At 50.4% G+C, this 20,805-nt stretch overlaps 5 protein-coding genes across 5 annotated transcripts; 4 read left to right on the top strand and 1 right to left on the bottom strand.

Moving 5' to 3' along the window:
* Nucleotides 1–6,262: 6,262 nt before the first annotated feature.
* On the bottom strand, nt 6,263–6,892 carry POSPLADRAFT_1159879 (hypothetical protein; the record flags this gene model as incomplete). The annotated part of the gene is made up of 4 exons (XM_024487469.1): nt 6,263–6,380; nt 6,423–6,485; nt 6,558–6,665; nt 6,762–6,892. The coding sequence occupies 4 exons, from the start codon at nt 6,890–6,892 to the stop codon at nt 6,263–6,265; spliced, it is 420 nt and encodes a 139-aa protein (XP_024333330.1).
* A 1,202-nt stretch (nt 6,893–8,094) lies between these two features.
* Nucleotides 8,095–10,845, top strand: POSPLADRAFT_1160039 (hypothetical protein; the record flags this gene model as incomplete). The annotated part of the gene is made up of 5 exons (XM_024487493.1): nt 8,095–8,265; nt 8,466–8,678; nt 8,883–9,017; nt 9,622–9,686; nt 9,777–10,845. 5 exons carry the CDS (start codon nt 8,095–8,097, stop codon nt 10,843–10,845), a joined length of 1,653 nt encoding a protein of 550 aa, XP_024333329.1.
* Nucleotides 10,846–15,887: 5,042 nt separating this feature from the next.
* POSPLADRAFT_1160181 (hypothetical protein) lies at nt 15,888–16,409 on the top strand (the record flags this gene model as incomplete). Its single annotated transcript, XM_024487512.1, has 2 exons — nt 15,888–16,171; nt 16,229–16,409. Coding segments are annotated over 2 exons (465 nt in total), but the record flags the coding sequence as incomplete, so codon positions are not given.
* An 18-nt stretch (nt 16,410–16,427) lies between these two features.
* POSPLADRAFT_1159821 (hypothetical protein) lies at nt 16,428–16,640 on the top strand (the record flags this gene model as incomplete). The annotated part of the gene is made up of 1 exon (XM_024487463.1): nt 16,428–16,640. A coding segment is annotated over one exon (213 nt), but the record flags the coding sequence as incomplete, so codon positions are not given.
* Nucleotides 16,641–16,848: 208 nt separating this feature from the next.
* On the top strand, nt 16,849–17,498 carry POSPLADRAFT_1050722 (hypothetical protein; the record flags this gene model as incomplete). The annotated part of the gene is made up of 2 exons (XM_024480048.1): nt 16,849–17,125; nt 17,248–17,498. 2 exons carry the CDS (start codon nt 16,849–16,851, stop codon nt 17,496–17,498), a joined length of 528 nt encoding a protein of 175 aa, XP_024333326.1.
* Between the last annotated feature and the right edge of the window lie 3,307 nt (nt 17,499–20,805).

The raw sequence follows: 20,805 nt of genomic DNA, 5'->3' as shown, positions 1-20,805 counted from the left end.
CAATCAACATGTTATTTGAACTCCGAAGGGAGGCCGGCATGCCGGAATTCAAGCCCCGGGTGGCTGGCCTTGCCACAGCCCGGTGTTAGCTTGGTTTCTTATGCTGTATAAGCATCTTTCTGTGGCCAATAGAGCAGATGCTTATGGCCAATAGAGCGGGTTCTTATGCTCATCTGAATACAGTAAATATTCTAAATCCTTATGGCCATTAGAACAAATTCTAATAGTCATTGAATTGGTTTCAATGGTGATTATAGTGACTTTGTAATATCATTGGGATACATTCTCATAATCATTAGAGCAGGTTCTTATGACTGATACAATACCTTCTAATGGTCATAAAAACACACATTCTTATGGGTATTAGAGTAAGATGTTGTGATGTTTAGAGTACTTTGTTGCCATATTATAATGGTTTTGTAGGGTCATTGGGCCACTTTTCTATAGTTATTGAAGCAGGTTGTTATGACCAATTTGTCACAATGTGCTCTGCCACAGTCCCCTGGTCTGCTTAGGACGATCCCCCGGTGGCAGGAGCCACAACACCATGTGACCACATGGTTGTATCAATTGCGGAGCGATCGGACCGGAGCAGAGCTCCGGCCACACTTCTTTTGTTGCATTGTTCCTGTGGCCAAGTGGCCCTTGTTCTACTTTTGGACTCTATTGTTCTTTTCTCTATTGTTCTGCCGTGGGAATGCTTTCCCCTGCTCATGTATATAAAGGGCTGCTGTAGCGACCTGTAATATCACTTCTGTGACCCACTTCGACTTCAGCCCCTCTTGTGGCATTCAGTCCTTCAGTGCTAGTGCTGTGCAACTGCTCCCTGCGTCGCCTTTTGATATAAGCAGACCAGGGGACTGTGGCAGAGCACATTGTGACATACCCCCCCTGATCTGCCAAGTCCCACAGGGAGACTAGGACACCTCAATACCCATCCCAGTGCGACAGAATGCGACCTTGGGTGCAGGCAACGGCTTGGTGAGACAGTCTGCAAGCATGTCCGCAGTGGGGATGTAGGAGGGCTTGATGCGCCCAGCCTCCACAGTGTCTCTGAGCCAGAAAGTGCGCAGGTCGAGGTGCTTCATGCGCCCATGATGCTCAGGATTCTTGGACACATTGATGCTCGACTGGTTGTCCATCTGCAAGGGTGAGGGTGCGTCCACTGTGTAGCCAAACTCGCCCATGAGATTGCGCATCCAGAGTATCTCCTTGCCTGCATCCACTGCAGCAACATACTCAGCCTCTGTAGTCGAAAGTGCGACTATGGACTGGAGTTTGCTGGACCAGCTGATCGCTCCTGAGCCAACCTTGACCAGGTAGCCACTGGTGGAACGTCCAGAGTCCGGACAGTCACCATGAGCAGAGTCTGTGAAGGTCACAAAGGGTGCACCCAGGTCGTCAGGCCTGTAGACGAGCTTGTGGTCCTTGGTGCCCTGCAGATAGCGAAAGAGGTGCTTGACTGCGGCCCAATGGGCAGGTCCAGGACAGGAGTTGAAGCGCGCAAGGCAGGAGACAGCATACTGGATGTCAGGGCGAGTGGTGATGGCCAGATACATGAGGGAGCCGACTGCATTGAGGTAGGGCTTGTCCTGCATGAAGGTGCGGTCCTCATCACTCTGACAGGCTTGCTGCTTGGAAAGGCGAAGGCCAGGCTCCATTGGAGTCAACACCGCTTTGCAGCTGGTGAGGCCATAGCGCTCCAGCATGTCCAGGATGTACTGCCGCTGTGACAGGAACATGGTGCGCTTTTTGCGGTCCCTGGTGATCTCAATGCCCAGCAGGAATGTGGTGGGGCCAAGGTTGCGCAGTTTGAAGTGCTGAGAGAGCTCCTCGACTGTCTTGTCAATGGCAGCGCGCGAGGTGGAGGCCAGAGTGAGGTCATCCACATGCACAGGGATGATAATGCGCACTTCATCTCGCAGGTAGATGTACACACTGCGGTCAGACTCGAGCCGCTTGAAGCCCATGGAGGAGAGCACCTGGTGCAGCTTCTTGTTCCACATGCGGCCAGCCTGCTTGAGGCCATAGATAGGACGGCCTAGACGCAGGACTGTGCCAGGGGGACCTTGGGCAAAGCCTTCAGGTTGCTGCATGTAGATTTCCTCGTCCAAGTCGCCCTGTAGGAAGGCAGAGGAGATGTCGACAGAGTGCAGCTCCAGATCCTCAATGGCAGTGAGGGCAAGGACAAGGCGCAGGGCAGCAGGGCGAGAGGTGGGCGCAAAAACCTCGGTGTAGTCGAAGCCAGGCCGCTGTGAGTAGCCCTTGGCCACAAGTCGAGCCTTGTACCGCTCAATTGAGCCATCAGCATTGTGCTTCACTTTGAACACCCAGCCGCATCCAATGGCCTTCTTTCCAGCAGGCAGAGGGACTGCATCCCAGGTGTGGTTTGCAATCAGGGAGAGTATCTCGTCGTTGCAGGCTGTCTGCCACAGTTTGGCATCAGGGGAGCGCATGGCTTCGCGGAAATTGTGAGGGTCAGCACCAGCTGCAAGCCCAGCAAACTGCACTTCGACAAAATCCGCTTCCTCAGCAAACAGGTCAAGGGGATCAGGAGAGTCTTCGCGCTTTGGGGCAGGAGCAGGGACTGGTGCATGCCGTCTTCCCCTGCGAATGGCAATGGGCAGATTGAGGTCGTCCGCTTCAGGAGAGGGTTGGTGCGCAGCTTGTGGCGCAGGAGGTGGCTGAACAGCTTGTGGCACAGGAGGTGCAACTGGTGCAGGAGGCGCAGGAGCTTGGACAGGCACTGGAGCAACTGGAGGAGGTGCTGCTGCAGGAATTGGCGCAATAGGGGCCTGAGGAATGGCAGCAGGCACAAAGTCGTCGTCCCCCCCTTGATCCAGTGCAGGTACAAAGAGAGGGACAGGCTCAGAGGTCGGAGGGTCGACAATGGGAGTGGAAAGCGAGGCAGGAGTGCGCCTCAGACCAGGGAAGAACCGCTCATCAAACTCAGCGCGTTCTGAGATCACCACCTTCCTGGTGTCAGGGCAGTAGAACTTCCAGCCCTTGTAGCCGTCAGGGTAGCCTATGAACACGCATTTCTGCATGTGAGGCGACAGACCCTTGCGCTGGTCCTTCTGGATGTGCACATAAGCAGTGCAGCCCCAGACGCGCAAATGCGCCACACTGGGCTTGCCCTTGTGCCAGAGCTCATAGGGGGTGGTGCCAGGGTGCACTGCAGTAGGGAGCCGATTCCAGACATGGACCATAGCAGCCACAGCCTCGCCCCAGAAGGACGGAGGCAAGGAGGACTCTGCAAGCATGGCAGTGGCAGTGTCAGACATGACACCATTGGCTCGCTCGGCAACCCCATTCTGCTGTGGCCTGTTGCGCACAGTGTGGCGACGCACAATGCCGCAGGAGTCTGTGAATGCGATGAACTCATTGGACATGTACTCCCCTCCCTTGTCATCCTGGAGTGCCTTGATCTTCACACCCAGCTGGTTCTCAGCATAGGCCTTGAAGCGCTTGAACGCACTGAAGGCTTCGCTTTTGGCCTTGAGCAGGACGACGACTCTGAATCTGGAGTAGTCGTCAATGAAGGTGATCCAGTAGCGATAACCAGAGTGAGTGCGGACAGGCAGAGGGCCATGGACGTCGCTGTGGATGAGTTCCAGAGGTATGGTGGACACATGAGACGAAGGAGGAAAGGGGTTTGCTCGCATTTTGCCTGCTAGGCATGGCTCACAGACAGGGTCAGGCTGCTGCTTCGAGCTGAGGGTAAGGCCAGTGACCAGCTCGTCTCTGACAAGCTTCTGGACGTCTGCATAGTTATTGTGAGCAAGACGACGATGCCAGAGGTTGAGGTCGAGTGGCAGAGTGGCTGCAATGCGTGCTGAAGCCTCAACAAGGGGCTCAACTTCGCCATCTAGGTAGGCAGCATTGTTGGGGTCAATAGGTGCGACAAAGCGCAGTGTGCCAGACTGATAGAAGGCCATGGCATCGGACGAAATGGTGATGGAAAACCCTTTATTGCGCGCAAGATGAAGACAGGACAGGAGATTGCTTCGCAGATCAGGCACATGCAGCACCCTTGAGAACTCCACAGACCGCACAAATGCTCCCTTCACCCTAGGCCTGAAGACGACCGACCCAACACCAGCAGAGTAGACAACCTTGTTGTCAGCCAACTTCACAGGCAAGCGCAGTGGCTTGTAATTGCGAAGCCAGTGGCGGTGAGGCGTCATATGAGAAGTGGCGCCTGTGTCTGCATTCCAGGTGAAGTCAGCATCAAGCTGGAGCGGTGTAGAGGGCGAAGAGGGCTCAAGGGAGTGTGAGGAGAGGGCACTTGCATTTGCAGCGGATTCTTGGGTAGGTTCTGCAGGCTTCTCCTGCGCAGTGGCAGCCTTGCCTTTGCCTCTGGTGGTGCGGCGCTCCTTGGCCTGCTTCTGGGCCTTCTGGAACGAGTAGCACTGTGGCTGGGAGTGGCCAGATGCGCCACAGAAGTCGCAGGGGCCAGAGGACGATGAGGCGACTGCTAGGGCAGACTGGGAAGCAATGGTGGAGTCATGGCGGCGCTGGGCATCCTCAGTGACAAAGGCCTGAATGACTGTGGCCTTCTTGAGGTCGCCATTGAGCAGCTGAGTGCGCAGGAGGGCAAAGTCCTCGCGAGGGAGGGCCAGGATCATAGCCATGACAGTAAGTTCACTGTCAAGCTCGTCCAGAGTGTACTTGTCAGGGCGCAGATTCTTGCATTGCTGCATGGCGTCTTCAACGCGGTTGATAACCGCTTGAAGCGACTCAGAATCGCTCTTCCTGATAGACAACAGGGCCTCCCAGGCATTCCAACGTCCAGCAGCATGAGGACGCTGGTGGACACCCTTGAGGGCCACCCACATTGCAACAGGGTCGCTGTCAATGTTGGAGAAATGCACCTTTTGGTCCGCCTCAACCATGAGATACAACCACCCAGCAGCCTTTGCCTCCTCCACCTCCCACTTCTCCAGTAGTGTGGCCTCCGCTTCAGTGGGGGCTTTGGGGTCCTTGGCCTGTGGCTTGAGGTGGGCACCAGAGACAAGGCGCCATAGGCCTGCAGAGCGCAGACAGGCAGCCATGTCCCCAGCCCAGGACTTGTAGTTCGAGGCATTGAGCTTGGGGAAGGAGAGAGAGGACGAGTGGTTCGACATTGTAGCCATAGACAGAGTGGCAGAGGATGAAAGATATGAGAGTATTGGGACAAGGAGTGGTCCGAAGATTGAAGAGATTGACTCTGTGGCGCGCTAGTAGTGTGTGTAGTTGACTGCTAGAGCGCGGGGCTCATAACCTATCAAAAGGCGACGCAGGGAGCAGTTGCACAGCACTAGCACTGAAGGACTGAATGCCACAAGAGGGGCTGAAGTCGAAGTGGGTCACAGAAGTGATATTACAGGTCGCTACAGCAGCCCTTTATATACATGAGCAGGGGAAAGCATTCCCATGGCAGAACAATAGGTAAAAGAACAATAGAATCCAAAAGGAGAACAAGGGCCACTTGGCCACAGGGACAATGGAACAAAAGAAGTGTGGCCGGAGCTCTGGTCCGGTCCGAATGCTCCGCAACTGATACAACCATGTGGTCACATGGTGTTGTGGCTCCCGCCACCGGGGGATCGTCCTAGGCCGACCAGGGGACTGTGGCAGAGCACATTGTGACAGCTTAGGACGATCCCCCGGTGGCAGGAGCCACAACACCATGTGACCACATGGTTGTATCAATTGCGGAGCGATCGGACCGGAGCAGAGCTCCGGCCACACTTCTTTTGTTGCATTGTTCCTGTGGCCAAGTGGCCCTTGTTCTACTTTTGGACTCTATTGTTCTTTTCTCTATTGTTCTGCCGTGGGAATGCTTTCCCCTGCTCATGTATATAAAGGGCTGCTGTAGCGACCTGTAATATCACTTTTGTGACCCACTTCGACTTCAGCCCCTCTTGTGGCATTCAGTCCTTCAGTGCTAGTCCTGTGCAACTGCTCCCTGCGTCGCCTTTTGATAGAATATGGATGTCTCGTCGCTCTGTATAACAGCTATATTATATGGGTGTCATTTGTCTTCTTGTCGGTGCATTATGCTTGGTTTGCCTGAATACTATACCCTATGTAGTACAGACACATGGCTTGCAATATTTGTGAGATTGGGTATAATTTCAGCTTATTCTGGCTTCACATTGTTCCTTACCCACTAAGATCAAAGACCTGTGCAGGTAGATTCGAAACAAATTAAGATAAGTATATCCTGTCCAAGCTGCAAGACCTGATACTCACACACTTCCAAGTATGGTGGTCTTTGTCAATTTCTAATTCCACCCTTCTGCTTTCCCTTCTTCTCCTGCTCACTCAGTTGCTTCTCCTTCTCGGCCTTCTCACAGGTGTCCGGATTTGCGATGTGCAGGCGCCATGAGTTCATCCTGGGGAAGCCTGTTCTGTAGTGAGTGCAAATTGATGCACACCTGCCGGTGTACAGCAGAAATGATTTGGTCTCCCTGTGGTGCTGCCTGAGGTTTTTGTTGTGTCTAAATGTAGCCCCACAGGCCATATGTGGGGAAAGAAATTGGGGCTTCTTCGCAATGGCATCCTTGACCTACATCACCTTTGGCTTTTTCGCAATGGCTGTCTTAACCTGCTTCACCCTTGGCTTCTGGCCCTTGGCAGTGTCCTTTGCATCATCACCAGTGGGAACCTTCCACTTAAAGCTGTGGGCAGGCCACATGTGTTGGCAAGTCACATGACCATGGGTGGATGTTGAACTATCAGGAGTGTCAGTAGGCAAAGGTCCCCACTCAACTAACCTACTTGTTGACAACTGTGCCAACTTGCAGATAGGCACAGGCCGACCACTAGTGCTAGTCCCTCTGGAGCTCTGCGTGTCAACTACCACCCTCCCTTTCCTCATGTCTGCACCACATTTCTTACACTCCATGATGGCATTTGCAAACTTGCAATTGTGAGCTGGTTGGGCCTGCCGGTTGTAGTTAAAGCATTCAGACCACCAGACACACAGATCAAGGTGTTACAATGTGCTCTGCCACAGTCCCCTGGTCGGCCTAGGGTGATCCCCCGGTGGCGGGAGCCACCACACCATGTGACCACATGGTTGTATCAATTGCAGAGCATCCGGACCAGAGCAGAGCTCCGGCCACACTTCTTTTGTTCCATTGTTCCTGTGGCCAAGTGGCCTTTGTTCTCCTTTTGTACTCTATTGTTCTTTCTTCTATTGTTCTACCGTGGGAATGCTTTCCCTTGCTCATGTATATAAAGAGCTCTGTAGCGACCCTTTAATACACACTTCTGTGACCCACTTCGACTTCAGCCCCTATTGTGGCATTCAGTACTTCAGTGCTAGTCCTGTGCAACTGCTCCCTGTGTCACCTATTGATACAAGGATGGTAAGAAGGGGATTTCTAGACTGCTACTTCTATGGACAACAGAGTCCCTAGTGTTTGACCTCCGTCTGTGCTGGGTGACTGGAGCCTGACATTAGATCAAGATTGTCTAGTGATCAGTGTTATGTAAATCTACAACAGTACCTCCAGCAAATTACTTTTACATGTAGTGGTGATATAAGACAGGAATATGCACAACCATTGTTTGTGCATCATCGGAGTTGAAAATGACAGCCCACGCTTCCACAGCAGAATTCATTGAGTATAAGAGAAAATTATGGTGAGAGTAGTTACAACCGTAATCATAAGTTCAGGAAAAGGGATTCATTTTGAATTTTGTGTTTACTGGAAATCAAGATCAGTCACCTTGATACTGGCACCAAACCGTTGCACCTGGTGCAGCAATTGGTGTGCGCCATATGGCACAGGAATCGGGAATGACGATTGCTGGCGCAACTTGGAGAGGTTGGCCTGGCCCAGACTTGAAGTAGAAATTTTGTTGTCTCCCCATGCCCGAGCCATCAACAAAAAAGCACACAGGTGGACATAATCTCAATACTCTGGTTGACAAGAACTATACCAGGGAAGAAGAGCAAAATCCCGTCATGAAATGATGGCAAATGCAGTGCCATCACTGCCAGTCTGTCATTGAACATCAGAATCTTCATTGTATCCAACATCTCTCGCAGCCAGCACTATACAAAATGCCCTGAATGTGGTGCAGAAGAGTGCTCTGACAATGTTAATGAAGAAGGGTGGGATTGTAGAGTCAGATGTCTTTGCAGGTGCAACAAAAACCCAGCCAATTGTTCTTGATCAAGCAGAAGGTTTGAGCAAGAAGCAAAAGATCACTCTTGGCAAAAGTGTACTGATGAAGCAGAATGGAACTCTCAAGATGTTTGCAAACTGGGTTATGTCAATGGAGACTGATCAATTCCACATTTATTTGCTTCGGTAATGTTATGGGATTCCACTTCTTACTATAGAAATATCCTAATACAAATCAACAGTTTCCTAGTACATGCAAACATTCCTTTCTCATCATCCGAAAATCCCTATTTCCTCTGATTTATCAATCATCTTCACCCATCCTACTCCCCTGCAACACAGTATATTTTGATGGTGAGAATCCTTCCCGCAGAGGAAGCTCATGTTGGGAGCATGGACCAGCACTGTTTGGAGGAAAAGCATGACCTCATATACCTCATGGACGGCTGGGAGGATGCGCTCAAGCAGAGTGTGTATGGGTACCTGATTGCACAGCTTGGTGAACACCCCATTGTGCTCTGTTTTGAAGATATGTCGGGAGAGCATGCAACTGCGGTGAGGCTCCTTGAGGTTGCAGACAATGCTCTCAAAAAAAAAGGATGTCAAACTGGAGTCAGTATTTGCTGTTTGTACTGACAATCCGATGACCATGGAAGCATTTTATTGGATGTGGACAGCTCCCAATAAACACTGCTGGATAATTATAAGTAGCAGCCTCAATATTGTTCATATGTGAGCTGACTATGTTTTATCTTATAGCCCCTTGCATGTTTTATGCATGGCATCAACACAATCATGGGCAAAATTATGGTGCATCCACTGATCAAAGCTGTTATCACAAAGAACACCTGCATTGTCACGTTCTTCAATGCATCTGTCACGAGTTGGTACGGCGTCTAGCCGTTTTTTAATTTTTTCCTTTTTGCGGGCTTGAACCCGCGACCTCTGTACTACATGCCTGATATGGATGCATCGCTATCTACTGTACAATTAGATTAGATGGGGCGGCAGTGCGCGGCACAGCTCAGGCTCCGCTGACACAGCCTCTCTGACTCACCGGCCCCCGGGGCCGCATCAGCATGCTGCGCACGGACCAGCTGTGCACGGACCAGTGCACACAGCCTCCCCTAAACTTCCCCTGTATATAAGCCGGCCTCTGCTGCCCTAGGGACCTCAGTTTCGACCTCTTGTCTCTAGGTCAGTAAGCATCCTTTGTATTCCTTTTCTTACCTCACTAATATATTATCTTGTCCCTAGCCTTAGGTTTGACCATCGCTCACCATCGCTTCGGTGAGAATCAGTCGGACACCCCCAGCTTTTAGGTTTTCCACAAGTCGCTTGACCTCAAGTCGCGACATTAGGTCGAAACTCCCCATAGCTGCCGGCATTCCATCGGGACTCCCACAAACTCACATTCACTTCCTATAGGTTGGGTGGTGTGCACCCTTACTGTACCCTACGATACATAGATAACATACGATACATCGCCACCACTTAGGGAACGAACTCTTCAGTATCTGCACTTCAGTGGGCGGTACTTGTCCTCACGGACGCGTGGATTAGGTTCCTGCTGCATACTAGCCAAAAGCAGTACTGGGCCCCACGTGAACTGCAAACCCTAGTGTTACCTCGGGCGCCGTAGGTGTAAGCTAGTCTAACACGGCCTTTCGTAGCACGTGCACCTCCCCTTCCTCTCCCCATCACCGTGGCTGATGAATTCTTCGACTGCTCTCGACTTGAGCACGCCTTCGACACCCAGGAGCAAATCGACGTCTCCCGCGACGACCCTGAAAGCGACGGGAATCAAGCTCCCTTTTTCATCTGTGATCGACAACCGTGCCCTAATCGCACTCCACGATCCATCACTACTGACGAAGGGCGCTATGTGCCCATCCGACGAGTCCAGCACCCCTGCGGCCCGGCACTTCGATACGCTGGCACCTCGAGATCCACATCTCGCCACGTCACTCCCGTCCCTTCCCGACCTGCCTCCCCAGGCACCCGCATCCCCCAACCTGTCACCAGTACAGGTCAAGCACGAGGAGATCCCAGTCTCCCTCGAGGAGTTGAGGCAGTCGCACAGTCTACAGCGACCCCTCAAACCATCCCCCAGTCCTCCTTGGGGTCACGGTTGGAAAGGAACCCGAAGCCTGAGCCCAGCAACAGTCCAGCGGTTACTTGGGCCAGCTCGTCGTCAGCAATCTCATCCTCGACTCCAGTCCCTGTCGTACGTCACCCCGCCACCGGACTTCCTCCGTCGCCTCCACCGCCATCGCCGCCGCGAGGCCGCTCGAGTACTCGCTCCTCTCGAAGTTCGCCCGGCGGACAGTCACAACAGCCGTCTTCGCCCGTGGGCAGTCCTCCGTCCCCCTCGTCGTCGGTAATGTCCTCACCAGTGTCCCCCCCTGATAAGGATACCCTGAAACTCCTCCTCCCGCTCCGATACGATGGCAAAACCGTCATCGAGTGCGACAGGTTCCTGTCGCAGCTGCGCATCTATTGGTTGGTCAACACGTCGTTAACAACCATCGAGCTCAAGGTGCAGGTTGCACTAAGCCTGCTCGACGGTGATGCCCGCACTTGGGCCACGCCCTACTTCGCCCAGCTCGTATCAGTGCAACTCAGTGTGCAGGGAGTAACGACCCCCTTCGCCAATGAGGCGGCCTTTGCCACGGCCTTCAAAGCCTGCTTCGGCAACCTCGATGATGAGGCAGCGGCCTAGGTAGAACTGGCCAAACTCTGCGCGGACAAGTCGGTCCACGAAAAACGCACTGCTGCGGAGTTCTCCGCGCTGTTCAAGGGTCCGGTGGACCGTTCCGGGTATGGGGACTTGGAACTGCGCGACAAGTACCTGAGCGGCATCCCCTCCCGCGTCTACCGCAAGATCGAGCTCGAGACGTTCGCCACGTGGGAAGACACTGACAAGCGCGCCACGGAGGTCGAACAGATCCTTGATATCAGCCGGGCCCGTCGACCTGAGTTGAACAATTTCTTCTCGGCTCGAGGTCGAGGACGCGGCGGGGCACGTGGTGGTGTGCCCCAGTCACATGGAGCTTCAGCCAGCATCAATGCGGCCGTCGTAAAAGGCAACTTCCCTGGCAATTGTTACGGCTGTGGGAAGCAAGGGTACCGACGCTTCGAGTGCCCCAATTGTAAGGACAAGCCTTACATAAAACGCGCTGACGCACGGGCTACGGTTGCCTCGGGTTCCACCCAGGCGGCGACAAGCGCCCCCGTCGCTTCATCCTCGGCAAGTACAAGCGCCGCTTCAGCAAGATCGGATAGTTCCGAGCTGGCGGACTTAATGGCACAGATGAAGTCGATGCGCGAGGAGCTGGAGCACTATCGAGCGCTCAAAGAGGAGTCTTTTTGATCCGGTCCGTGCTTCGTGCCGCACGCGTCGGACCTCGTAATAACAATTTGTACAATGTATTGGCGATCGCGAATGTTTACGAGTTGGACCATGGGTCCCAGCACTTCCACATCCCGGTGCGCCTCAAGGGAGAAAGACGGCACAGAGATATAATTGCAATGGTGGACAGTGGAGCCACCACGAAATTCATCAACAAGCGCTTCATCACGGAGAATCGAGTACGAACGCGGAAATTGAAAGAACCTATTCCGCTTTACAACATCGATGGAACACTCAATAAAGACGGAAGCATCTCGGAAGTAGCCGTGCTACAGATGCAGATAGGAGAACACGTCGAGAAAACAGTGTTTACGGTCACGGACATCGGTCCAGAGGATGTGATCGTTGGGTTAGATTGGCTACGAGAGCACAACCCAGAGATTGATTGGGAGTCGGGCTCCCTAAAATTGTCACGATGTCCTGAAACGTGCAGCGCCAGAAGGGCTGGCCGAATGGAGCAAGCAGCGACTGCGCGTGATACGGGGGTCAGGCCCACGGCGCGCAGGCATTCGCTGAAGTCCAAACGGTCGGTCATAGGTGCCTGCCGGAGTAAGGTACTGCCGGACTTCGAACCCAAAGAAGATCCGGTGGAAGTAGAGTGGGACGAAGCTGACTTGATCGAGGCCTGGGAATAAGGTATTACGCTTCCTGGTGCCCCTCAGCTGTTCATCGCAGCTGGGCATACGTACTCCCAGTTGTTCGCTAAGGAGGAGATCAAGAAGAAAGTCGTTAAGACCGCCGAGGAGTCGGTACCTAAACAGTACCACGAGTTCCTGAATGTCTTCTCCAAAGAAGCATCAGAACGGCTACCCGAAAGGAAGCCGTATGATCATGCGATCGAACTCGTGCCCGGCTACTCGACGTTCCATTCGAAGGTGTACCCCCTGTCGAACAATGAGCAGGAGGAGCTTGACAAGTTCCTAAAGGAGCAGCTGGCGAAGGGTTACATACGGGAATCGAAGTCGCCCATCTCGTCCCCCTTCTTCTTCATCAAAAAGAAGGAAGGGACGCTTCAACCTGTACAGGACTACCGTCGGTTGAACGCGATCACGGTGAAAAATCGTTACCCTTTGCCGCTGATCGCCGAGATGATAGATAAGCTCCGCAGTGCCACGCTCTTTACAAAGTTCGATGTCCGGTGGGGATACAACAACGTCCGGATCAAAGCCGGTGATGAATGGAAAGCGGCCTTTGTGACCAACCGAGGGTTGTACGAGCCCTTGGTGATGTTCTTCGGTCTCACCAACTCCCCCGCAACTTTCCAGGCGATGATGAACAAGATCTTCCACGATCTCATCATCGGCGGCAAGATCCTCGTGTACCTGGACGACATACTCGTCTTCTCTACCAACAAGGAGGAGCATGAGAAGGTCACACGCGAGGTTCTGTGCCGCCTTCAGGATAACGATCTATTCCTGAAGCCTGAGAAGTGCAAATGGGATGTTCCCAAGGTCGACTACATCGGCTATGTGTTCGGTGGCAATGAGGTAGCGATGGATCCCGCGAAGTTGAAAGGAATCAATGAGTGGCCGGTACCCCGGAACAAAAAAGACGTTCAGAAGTTCCGGGGGTTTTCCAACTTTTACCGCCGCTTCATTAAGGACTTCGCTAAGATCTCGCGACCACTCGACCGACTCACAGGGAATGACCCATGGCATTGGGGTGAAGAGGAGCAGCACGCCTTTGATGAACTCAAACGGCTTTTTGTGACAACGCCAGTCTTGGCGCTGTATGACCCAAATCGAGAGACGCACATTGAGGTTGATGCCTTGGGCTACGCCACTGGCGGCGTATTGATGCAGAAGCAGGACGACGGCAAATGGCATCCTATCGCCTTCAGATCCCACGCTATGGACCCTGCCCAGCGTAACTACGAGATCTACGATAAGGAGATGCTTGCGATCATTGAAGCACTAGAAGATTGGCGCCACTATCTCGAGGGATTGCCCAATCAGTTCGAGATCGTCACTGATCACAAAAACCTCGAATACTGGTGCACGTCCCAGCACCTCACACGTCGTCAAGCGCGATGGTCACTGTTCCTGGCTCACTTCGACTTCCGCATCACGCATAAGGCTGGAACGTTGAATGGAAAGGCTGACGCCCTGTCACGCCGATCAGATCATCAGATCGGCAATGAGGACGATAACACCGATTAGGTGGTTCTCAAACCAGAGAAATTCCGCATCGCCTCCACTAGATGCGGTCATGCCTCGGTGACGGCTGATCAGTCGCTTCTGAAGCGCATCAGGGAGTGTTCGGATAAGGATCGGGTTGTGGCCGAGGCACTTGAAAAAGTGCAGAACCTCGGACCACCTAGGCTGCAGAAAGGCTTTGAGGAGTGGAATGCCAAGCAAGGGCTTCTGCTGTTCCGCGAGATGGTCTATGTCCCAAAGAACGCGGAGCTCCGGCGGGACATTGTCAAAATCCACCACGACTCGCCGATTGCCGGACACGGCAGTCGTGCCAAAACCCTCGAGCTCGTATCGCAGAACTACTAGTGGCCAGGAATGTCCAAATTCGTCAATGAGTACGTAAGCACCTGTGACGTGTGCAACCGTACCAAGACATTCCCAGCCAAGCCCCAGGGTCCGCTGAAGCCGAACGAGATCCCCGAGCGCCCGTGGCAGATCATCACCACGGATATGATCGTTGGCTTGCCGAAGTCTGATGGATTCGACTCGATCCTGGTTACCACCGACCGCTTCACCAAGCAGGTCCACTTCTCGGCCTGTCATGAGACCCTGACGGCAGAAGGTGCGGCAGATCTGTACATCCGCGACGTATTCAAGCATCATGGGGCCCCGGCCAAGGTCATATCAGACCGAGGTCCCCAGTTCGCTTCAAAGTATCTCCATGCGGTGTACAAGGGCCTAGGGATCGAGCCGGCGCTGTCCACAGCGTTCCACCCTCAGACGGATGGCCAGACCGAGCGCTGGAATCAGGAAATTGAGCAGTACCTGCGTGCTTTCACAAGCCACAGGCAGGATGATTGGGCGAAGCAGTTGCCGCTTGCGGAGTTTGCACTAAACAACCGAGTTCACTCCGCGACCGGGCACTCCCCTTTCTTCCTGCATCAGGGGTATCATCCTGAGATCCAAGTGCGGATCAACCCGATGTCTGCAATGCCTGCAGCCACTGATCGGCTCAAGATCTTGAGGGAGATTCGCGATGATACGCGCTCTGCGCTTGAGCTGTCAGCCGAGCGCATGAAGGTGTACTACGACAAGCACGTGCAGGAGGCACCGGTCTTTGCGCCGGGGGACAAGGTCTGGCTTGATGCCCAGAACCTTAAGCTGAAACAGCCGAGCAAGAAGCTCAGTCCCAAGCGCCTTGGACCTTATGCCGTGCGGCGAAAGCTTGGAGACTTGGATTATGAATTAGTCCTACCAAAGTCGGTGCCTGTGCACCCAGTATTCCATGTCTCCTTGCTCAGCAAGTACACGCATAGCGACATCCCGGGCCGGGAGCCGGAGGAGCCGCCTGCCATTGAGGTTGAGGGCGACGAAGAGTACGAGGTTGAGCGGATCAAAGATTCGAGAATCTTCCGGCGTCAGCTGTAGTACCTCGTCAAGTGGAAGGGTTATGATGACTCGCATACGTCATGGGAGCCGGCGCGCAACGTTGCCAATGCGCCGGCCCTCATAGCCGACTTCCACCGGAGGAACCCAAACACCCCTCATCGCCTCAATGCTACTACCTTTGGTGGTCTCAACTTTCAGCCAATGCCTTCGCCGCTGACTGAAGCACGATGCCGCTCCAGATGGGAGATGGGCAAGGGCACCTCGCATGAGGTCATGCACCGTTGAGGGGGGGGTAATGTCATGAGTTGGTATGGCATCTAGCCGTTTTTTAATTTTTTCCTTTTCGCGGGCTTGAACCCGCGACCTCTGTACTACATGCCTGATATGGACGCATCACTATCTACTGTACAATTAGATTAGATGGGCAGCAGTGCACGGCACAGCTTGGGCTCCGCTGACACAGCCTCTCTGACTCACCGGCCCCTGGGGCCGCGTCAGCATGCTGCGCACGGACCAGCTGTGCACGGACCAGTGCGCACAGCCTCCCCTAAACTTCCCCTGTATATAAGCCGGCCTCTGCTGCCCTAGGGACCTCAGTTTCGACCTCTTGTCCCTAGGTCAGTAAGCATCCTTTGTATTCCTTTTCTTACCTCACTAATATATTATCTTGTCCCTAGCCTTAGGTTTGACCATCGCTCACCATCGCTTCGGTGAGAATCAGTCGGACGCCCCCAGCTTTTAGGTTTTCCACAAGTCGCTTGACCTCAAGTCGCGACAGCATCACACTACTGGGGTGGGCAACTCAAGGATGTAGCATGACTGTTGAAGATCACCTGCAGCTTGAAGACACATACAGCCTCTCACTTCTACTCTCTCATACTTCAATCTCTCAGTGTTCGCGACCACAGGACTGCACTCATACAAATCTGCTCCCAAAGAGAAGCTGTTCACACTGTCAGCAGGTTGTCACCAGTCATGAAGGATATCATCCCAATCGTTGTCTCTGCCGAGCACTGGATCCTAACTGACCAACTCATTTGCATCACCAAACCCTTGGTTGACGTGATTGGTGATATTGAATCACAGGATGCAACTCTTGCTGATTGCATGCTGTAGCTCATTTGAGCTTATTGTGAGATCAGTTGTATTCCTCTTTTGCCCAGGAAGAGTCCTGAGTTTGCTGCACACACTCAACTCACCCTCAATCGTGAATTTCATGCTATAAATACTGATATTTATTGGCTTGGCCTCTTCCTTCATCCACTCTGCCAGAAACTTGCCATTTTTTCTGCTGCCCACTTATGCAAATTGGTTGACACCATCAGAATCTTGCTTGACATTATGTTGTGATGGAAGTGGTCCAAGCATCAGGCATTGAAGCTCATGACTGACCTGAAAGCCTACTTCAGTGGTCAGCCTCCTTTTGCTGGCAGAAAAGCCGACACACATGAATGGTGGTCATTACTCATTATTGATGCCTTCGATCACCCTCTCAAGACACTCACGAGCCATATACATAAGATTGTACCCCATGCTGCAGAGGTGGAGCACCTCTTCTCAAGCCTCGACACTTGTCCCTAGCCTTAGGTTTGAGCCTCGCTCACCATTGCTTTAGTAAGACCCAGCCAAATGGCCCCAGCTTGTCTGTTTGTTCCTACTCTATTGCTTGACCCTAAGTCATAACATCACCTTTCCTTCTCCAGGTGTAGGGTCAAGCAGATCACCCATTTCTTCACCACAATTACAATCAGCACTAAACTTCAACCCATTTATCTCATTTGATCCAAATATGATGAATGTCAACAATGAGCCGATGGCCACCCAAGGTGCAATGAACTTGAACTTTATTTTCAGCCAGCCACATTGTCAACATAAGATGATTGCAGCCAACCCAATGTTCATGTCGTTCACTGAGCCTTCATCTGGGTCAAACACATCTTTGAACTTCAACTACCTCAACAACTTTGACATGACACCATTCAAGAGCTGGTCTCTGCCCTTAGAGGCCAGAGTGGATAAATTATTCAAAGGCAGCTTCATAGGGATGCAAAACAGTGTCAACTTCTGTAAGCCACATTTCATATGCTAGCCTCCACACACTATCATAAAAAGCACTGTCATTGTCTTCCAGTTTAGGGATCGGCAATGCCTTGTGGGCAAGTGCCTATTGCACCCTACTTACAAATAGTGGTTGCCAATGAGACTGGTGGTGCAATGATCATGTGCAAAGATAGCTCATTTCCACTGACAGAGAAAAGTGCCAAGAATGTAGAGGTGCTCACTGTGTGGCAGAGCATCACAAGCAACCTGCAGCTAATGCCCAACCCCCCTTGGATATGTAGTCATGCAGTGGGCTCATGCAAGCATCTCGAGCAGGACCTCGACATACAGCCCAATCTTCCAACACCTCCTGGATATCTGGAGCCCACCACCAACTAACATAACTTCTTTTGATGGCATACATAAGGCCAGAGTCTTTCGGATGCAGCAATAGTGAAGTCCATGGCCTGCTGTCACTGCACATAGAGACTTCTGCTGCCTTGGCCCATATAAGTGTCTTGTATCGCATGGACAAAATTGTCCCTGAGTCAGGCAGCATCACTACCTTGCCCACTGGTCAATCAGCATAGCCAGGCTACCAATGTACCCGTGTCACCAGTCAATAACTGCAACATATTGTCCAGTGGCCCCCCGACCAAGAGATGGATTACTATAATGTTGGCATAATATAATTGGGATCATTCTCATGATCATTGGAGCTGTTTAGTATGATCAATACAATACATTTTAATGGTCATAAAAACACTTTCTTATGGATATTAGAGTAGGATGTTATGATGTCTAGTACTTTGTTACTATGTTATCATGACTTTGTAGGGTCATTGAAACCCTTTATTATACACATTCAAGTGGATTATTATAACAAATGCAATAGGTTCTTATAATGATCATAATACATTCTTATAGTCATTAGAGTGAGTTCATATAACCAATATAATTGCTTCTAATGGACCATACAAACACATGTGTGGGGTCATTAAAGTGGATTGTTATGATGGTTACATCACTTCCTTATTGTGATTGGAGTGAGTTGTTATAGTGCCTTTTAATAATCATTAGAGTGGGTTCTTATGATTGTTAGTGTTGTTTCTTATGGTTGTTAGAGTAGGTCTTATAGTCAATAGAGCAGATTCTAATGGTCATTAAATTGGTTTCAATGGTGATTACAGTGACTATGTAACATTATCAGAACACTTTCTTATGATCATTAGAGTGGACTCTTATGACTTATATAATATCTTCCTATGGCTAATACAAACCCTTATTATGATCATTAGAGTACTTTGTTATCTTCATTATAATGGCTTTGTAGGGTCATAAACAGCTTTTGAGGTTCATTAGAGTGGACAATTATGATCATTACAGTGCATTGTTATAGCTATTATAGTATGTTCATATAATCATTAAAGGAAATGGCTTTATATGGTAAAGACCAAAGTTGTAAAGTATCATTTTTTGAGTATGGAAAAAATTGTTCCAGCACTTTTACATACTTAATTAAGCCTCAAAATGCAAAATACTGATCTGAACACAGTGTGTAAAGCAAATTTGATGACAAAAAAATGAATGTTTGAATCTTCAATGAATCCAATTTTACCCTTCATACAAAACATAGTTTGGAGGTAATACAATATACCAGCATTGAAATTATAAACCATTTTCAAAGCTAAAACCAATGAAGTACAGTGACCTCCATAAAATGAAATTGTCTTGTATGGTGGAAACAACACTTATACACCATCCTGCCAATGGGTGAAAACCTGTTGTTCCTGTGCTGACACTTTCTTACTTGAGCCATAAAGTGCAAAACAAAATATAACATGTATAGTGATTGTATGACTTCAATTGTATATGTTATACTCTTGCAAGACAGTATTTCAATAATTGGTATACAATAAAATTATATCATAAGCTTGAAAATCAACAAGTTTATCAAAATTTGCTCTATGTAAAAGCCTTATATTGTGCTACTGGATATGATTACTTTATATATACCATTTAAGTAAACTTCAAACACCCAATTCCTCAGAAATCGATCTGCTAGTATTGTCACAATGTGCTTTGCCACAGTCCCCTGGTCGGCCTAGGACGATCCCCCGGTGGCGGAAGCCACCACACCATGTGACCACATGGTTGTATCAATTGCGGAGCAATCAGACAAGAGCAGAGCTCCAGCCACACTTCTTTTGTTGCATTGTTCCTGTGGCCAAGTGGCCCTTGTTCTCCTTTTGGACTCTATTGTTCTCTTCCTTATTGTTCTGCCATGGGAATGCTTTCCCTTGCTCATGTATATAAAGAGCTCTGTAGCGATCCTTTAATACATACTTCTGTGACCCACTTCGACTTCAGCCCCACTTGTGGCATTCAGTCCTTCAGTGCTAGTCTTGTGCAACTGCTCCCTGCGTCGCCTATTGATAAGTATTGGCCCACTCCCCCCAAGTATAAATCAATATCTTCCCTGCAAATCTGACTGTTGTCAGGCTGCTAATTTTGGAATTTCAACTTGAATGGTGCCCTTCACAATAATGACTGGATCTATAATTGTGTTCACATGCTTTAGGCTATTTGTGGTAACCCACATGGCCTACACTTGCATGCTAAATCAGAGGTGTATACTTTGATACTTGCACCCTAAGTAAACAACAAGCATCATCAGATAATGTGGTGGTGTTGTGTCTTGGCTATGCATGTGCCTAGCAGGTTAGGCAAGATGGTTGCATCATCCAAGAAGACTATTACAGCATGTGAGATGATAAGCAAGAGAAAGTGGTATGCAAGTCATTGTCTTGCAATGCTTGGCATGTTTTGTGTTTCACATTGCACTCACATTCACACAACCAGCCATTTATGATTCATTAGTTATCTGATTTGTGTACTAATCCTATCAACAAAGGGAATCATGAGACATCACATTACAAGAAATGAACATGGAGGGAATGATCCTGCATGTCCTTATGTTTTGCTAATTGTTCCTGCACCCATGGCTAATGTGTCCCCTACACAACCACATCAGTGTTATGCTAGCAGCTGGGAAGATGCAGGTGATTCACATGGAGCATGGGAAAAACTCCTTACTGCATTCAGCTAATTCACATAACAAGCTTGGTGGGAACAAACTGTCAATGAAAGCCCATATGCACAACCTATAACAGCTGTGGTATAAAAAAGGGTGAGGATGGGGTTGGGAGGCTCATTCCCTTTTGTTTACTGCCTGCTAATCATTTGAACTCCGAAGGGAGGCCAGCATGCCGGAATTCAAGCCCCGGGTGGCTGGCCTTGCCACAGCCCGGTGTTAGCTTGGTTTCTTATGCTGTATAAGCATCTTTCTGTGGCCAATAGAGCAGATGCTTATGGCCAATAGAGCGGGTTCTTATGCTCATCTGAATACAGTAAATATTCTAAATCCTTATGGCCATTAGAACAAATTCTAATAGTCATTGAATTGGTTTCAATGGTGATTATAGTGACTTTGTAATATCATTGGGATACATTCTCATAATCATTAGAGCAGGTTCTTATGACTGATACAATACCTTCTAATGGTCATAAAAACACACATTCTTATGGGTATTAGAGTAAGATGTTGTGATGTTTAGAGTACTTTGTTGCCATATTATAATGGTTTTGTAGGGTCATTGGGCCACTTTTCTATAGTTATTGAAGCAGGTTGTTATGACCAATTACA

Source organism: Postia placenta (assembly GCF_002117355.1).
Source record: "Postia placenta MAD-698-R-SB12 unplaced genomic scaffold POSPLAscaffold_23, whole genome shotgun sequence".
Classification (NCBI taxonomy): domain Eukaryota; kingdom Fungi; phylum Basidiomycota; class Agaricomycetes; order Polyporales; family Adustoporiaceae; genus Rhodonia; species Rhodonia placenta.
This window is presented reverse-complemented; position numbering and strand designations above follow the sequence as displayed.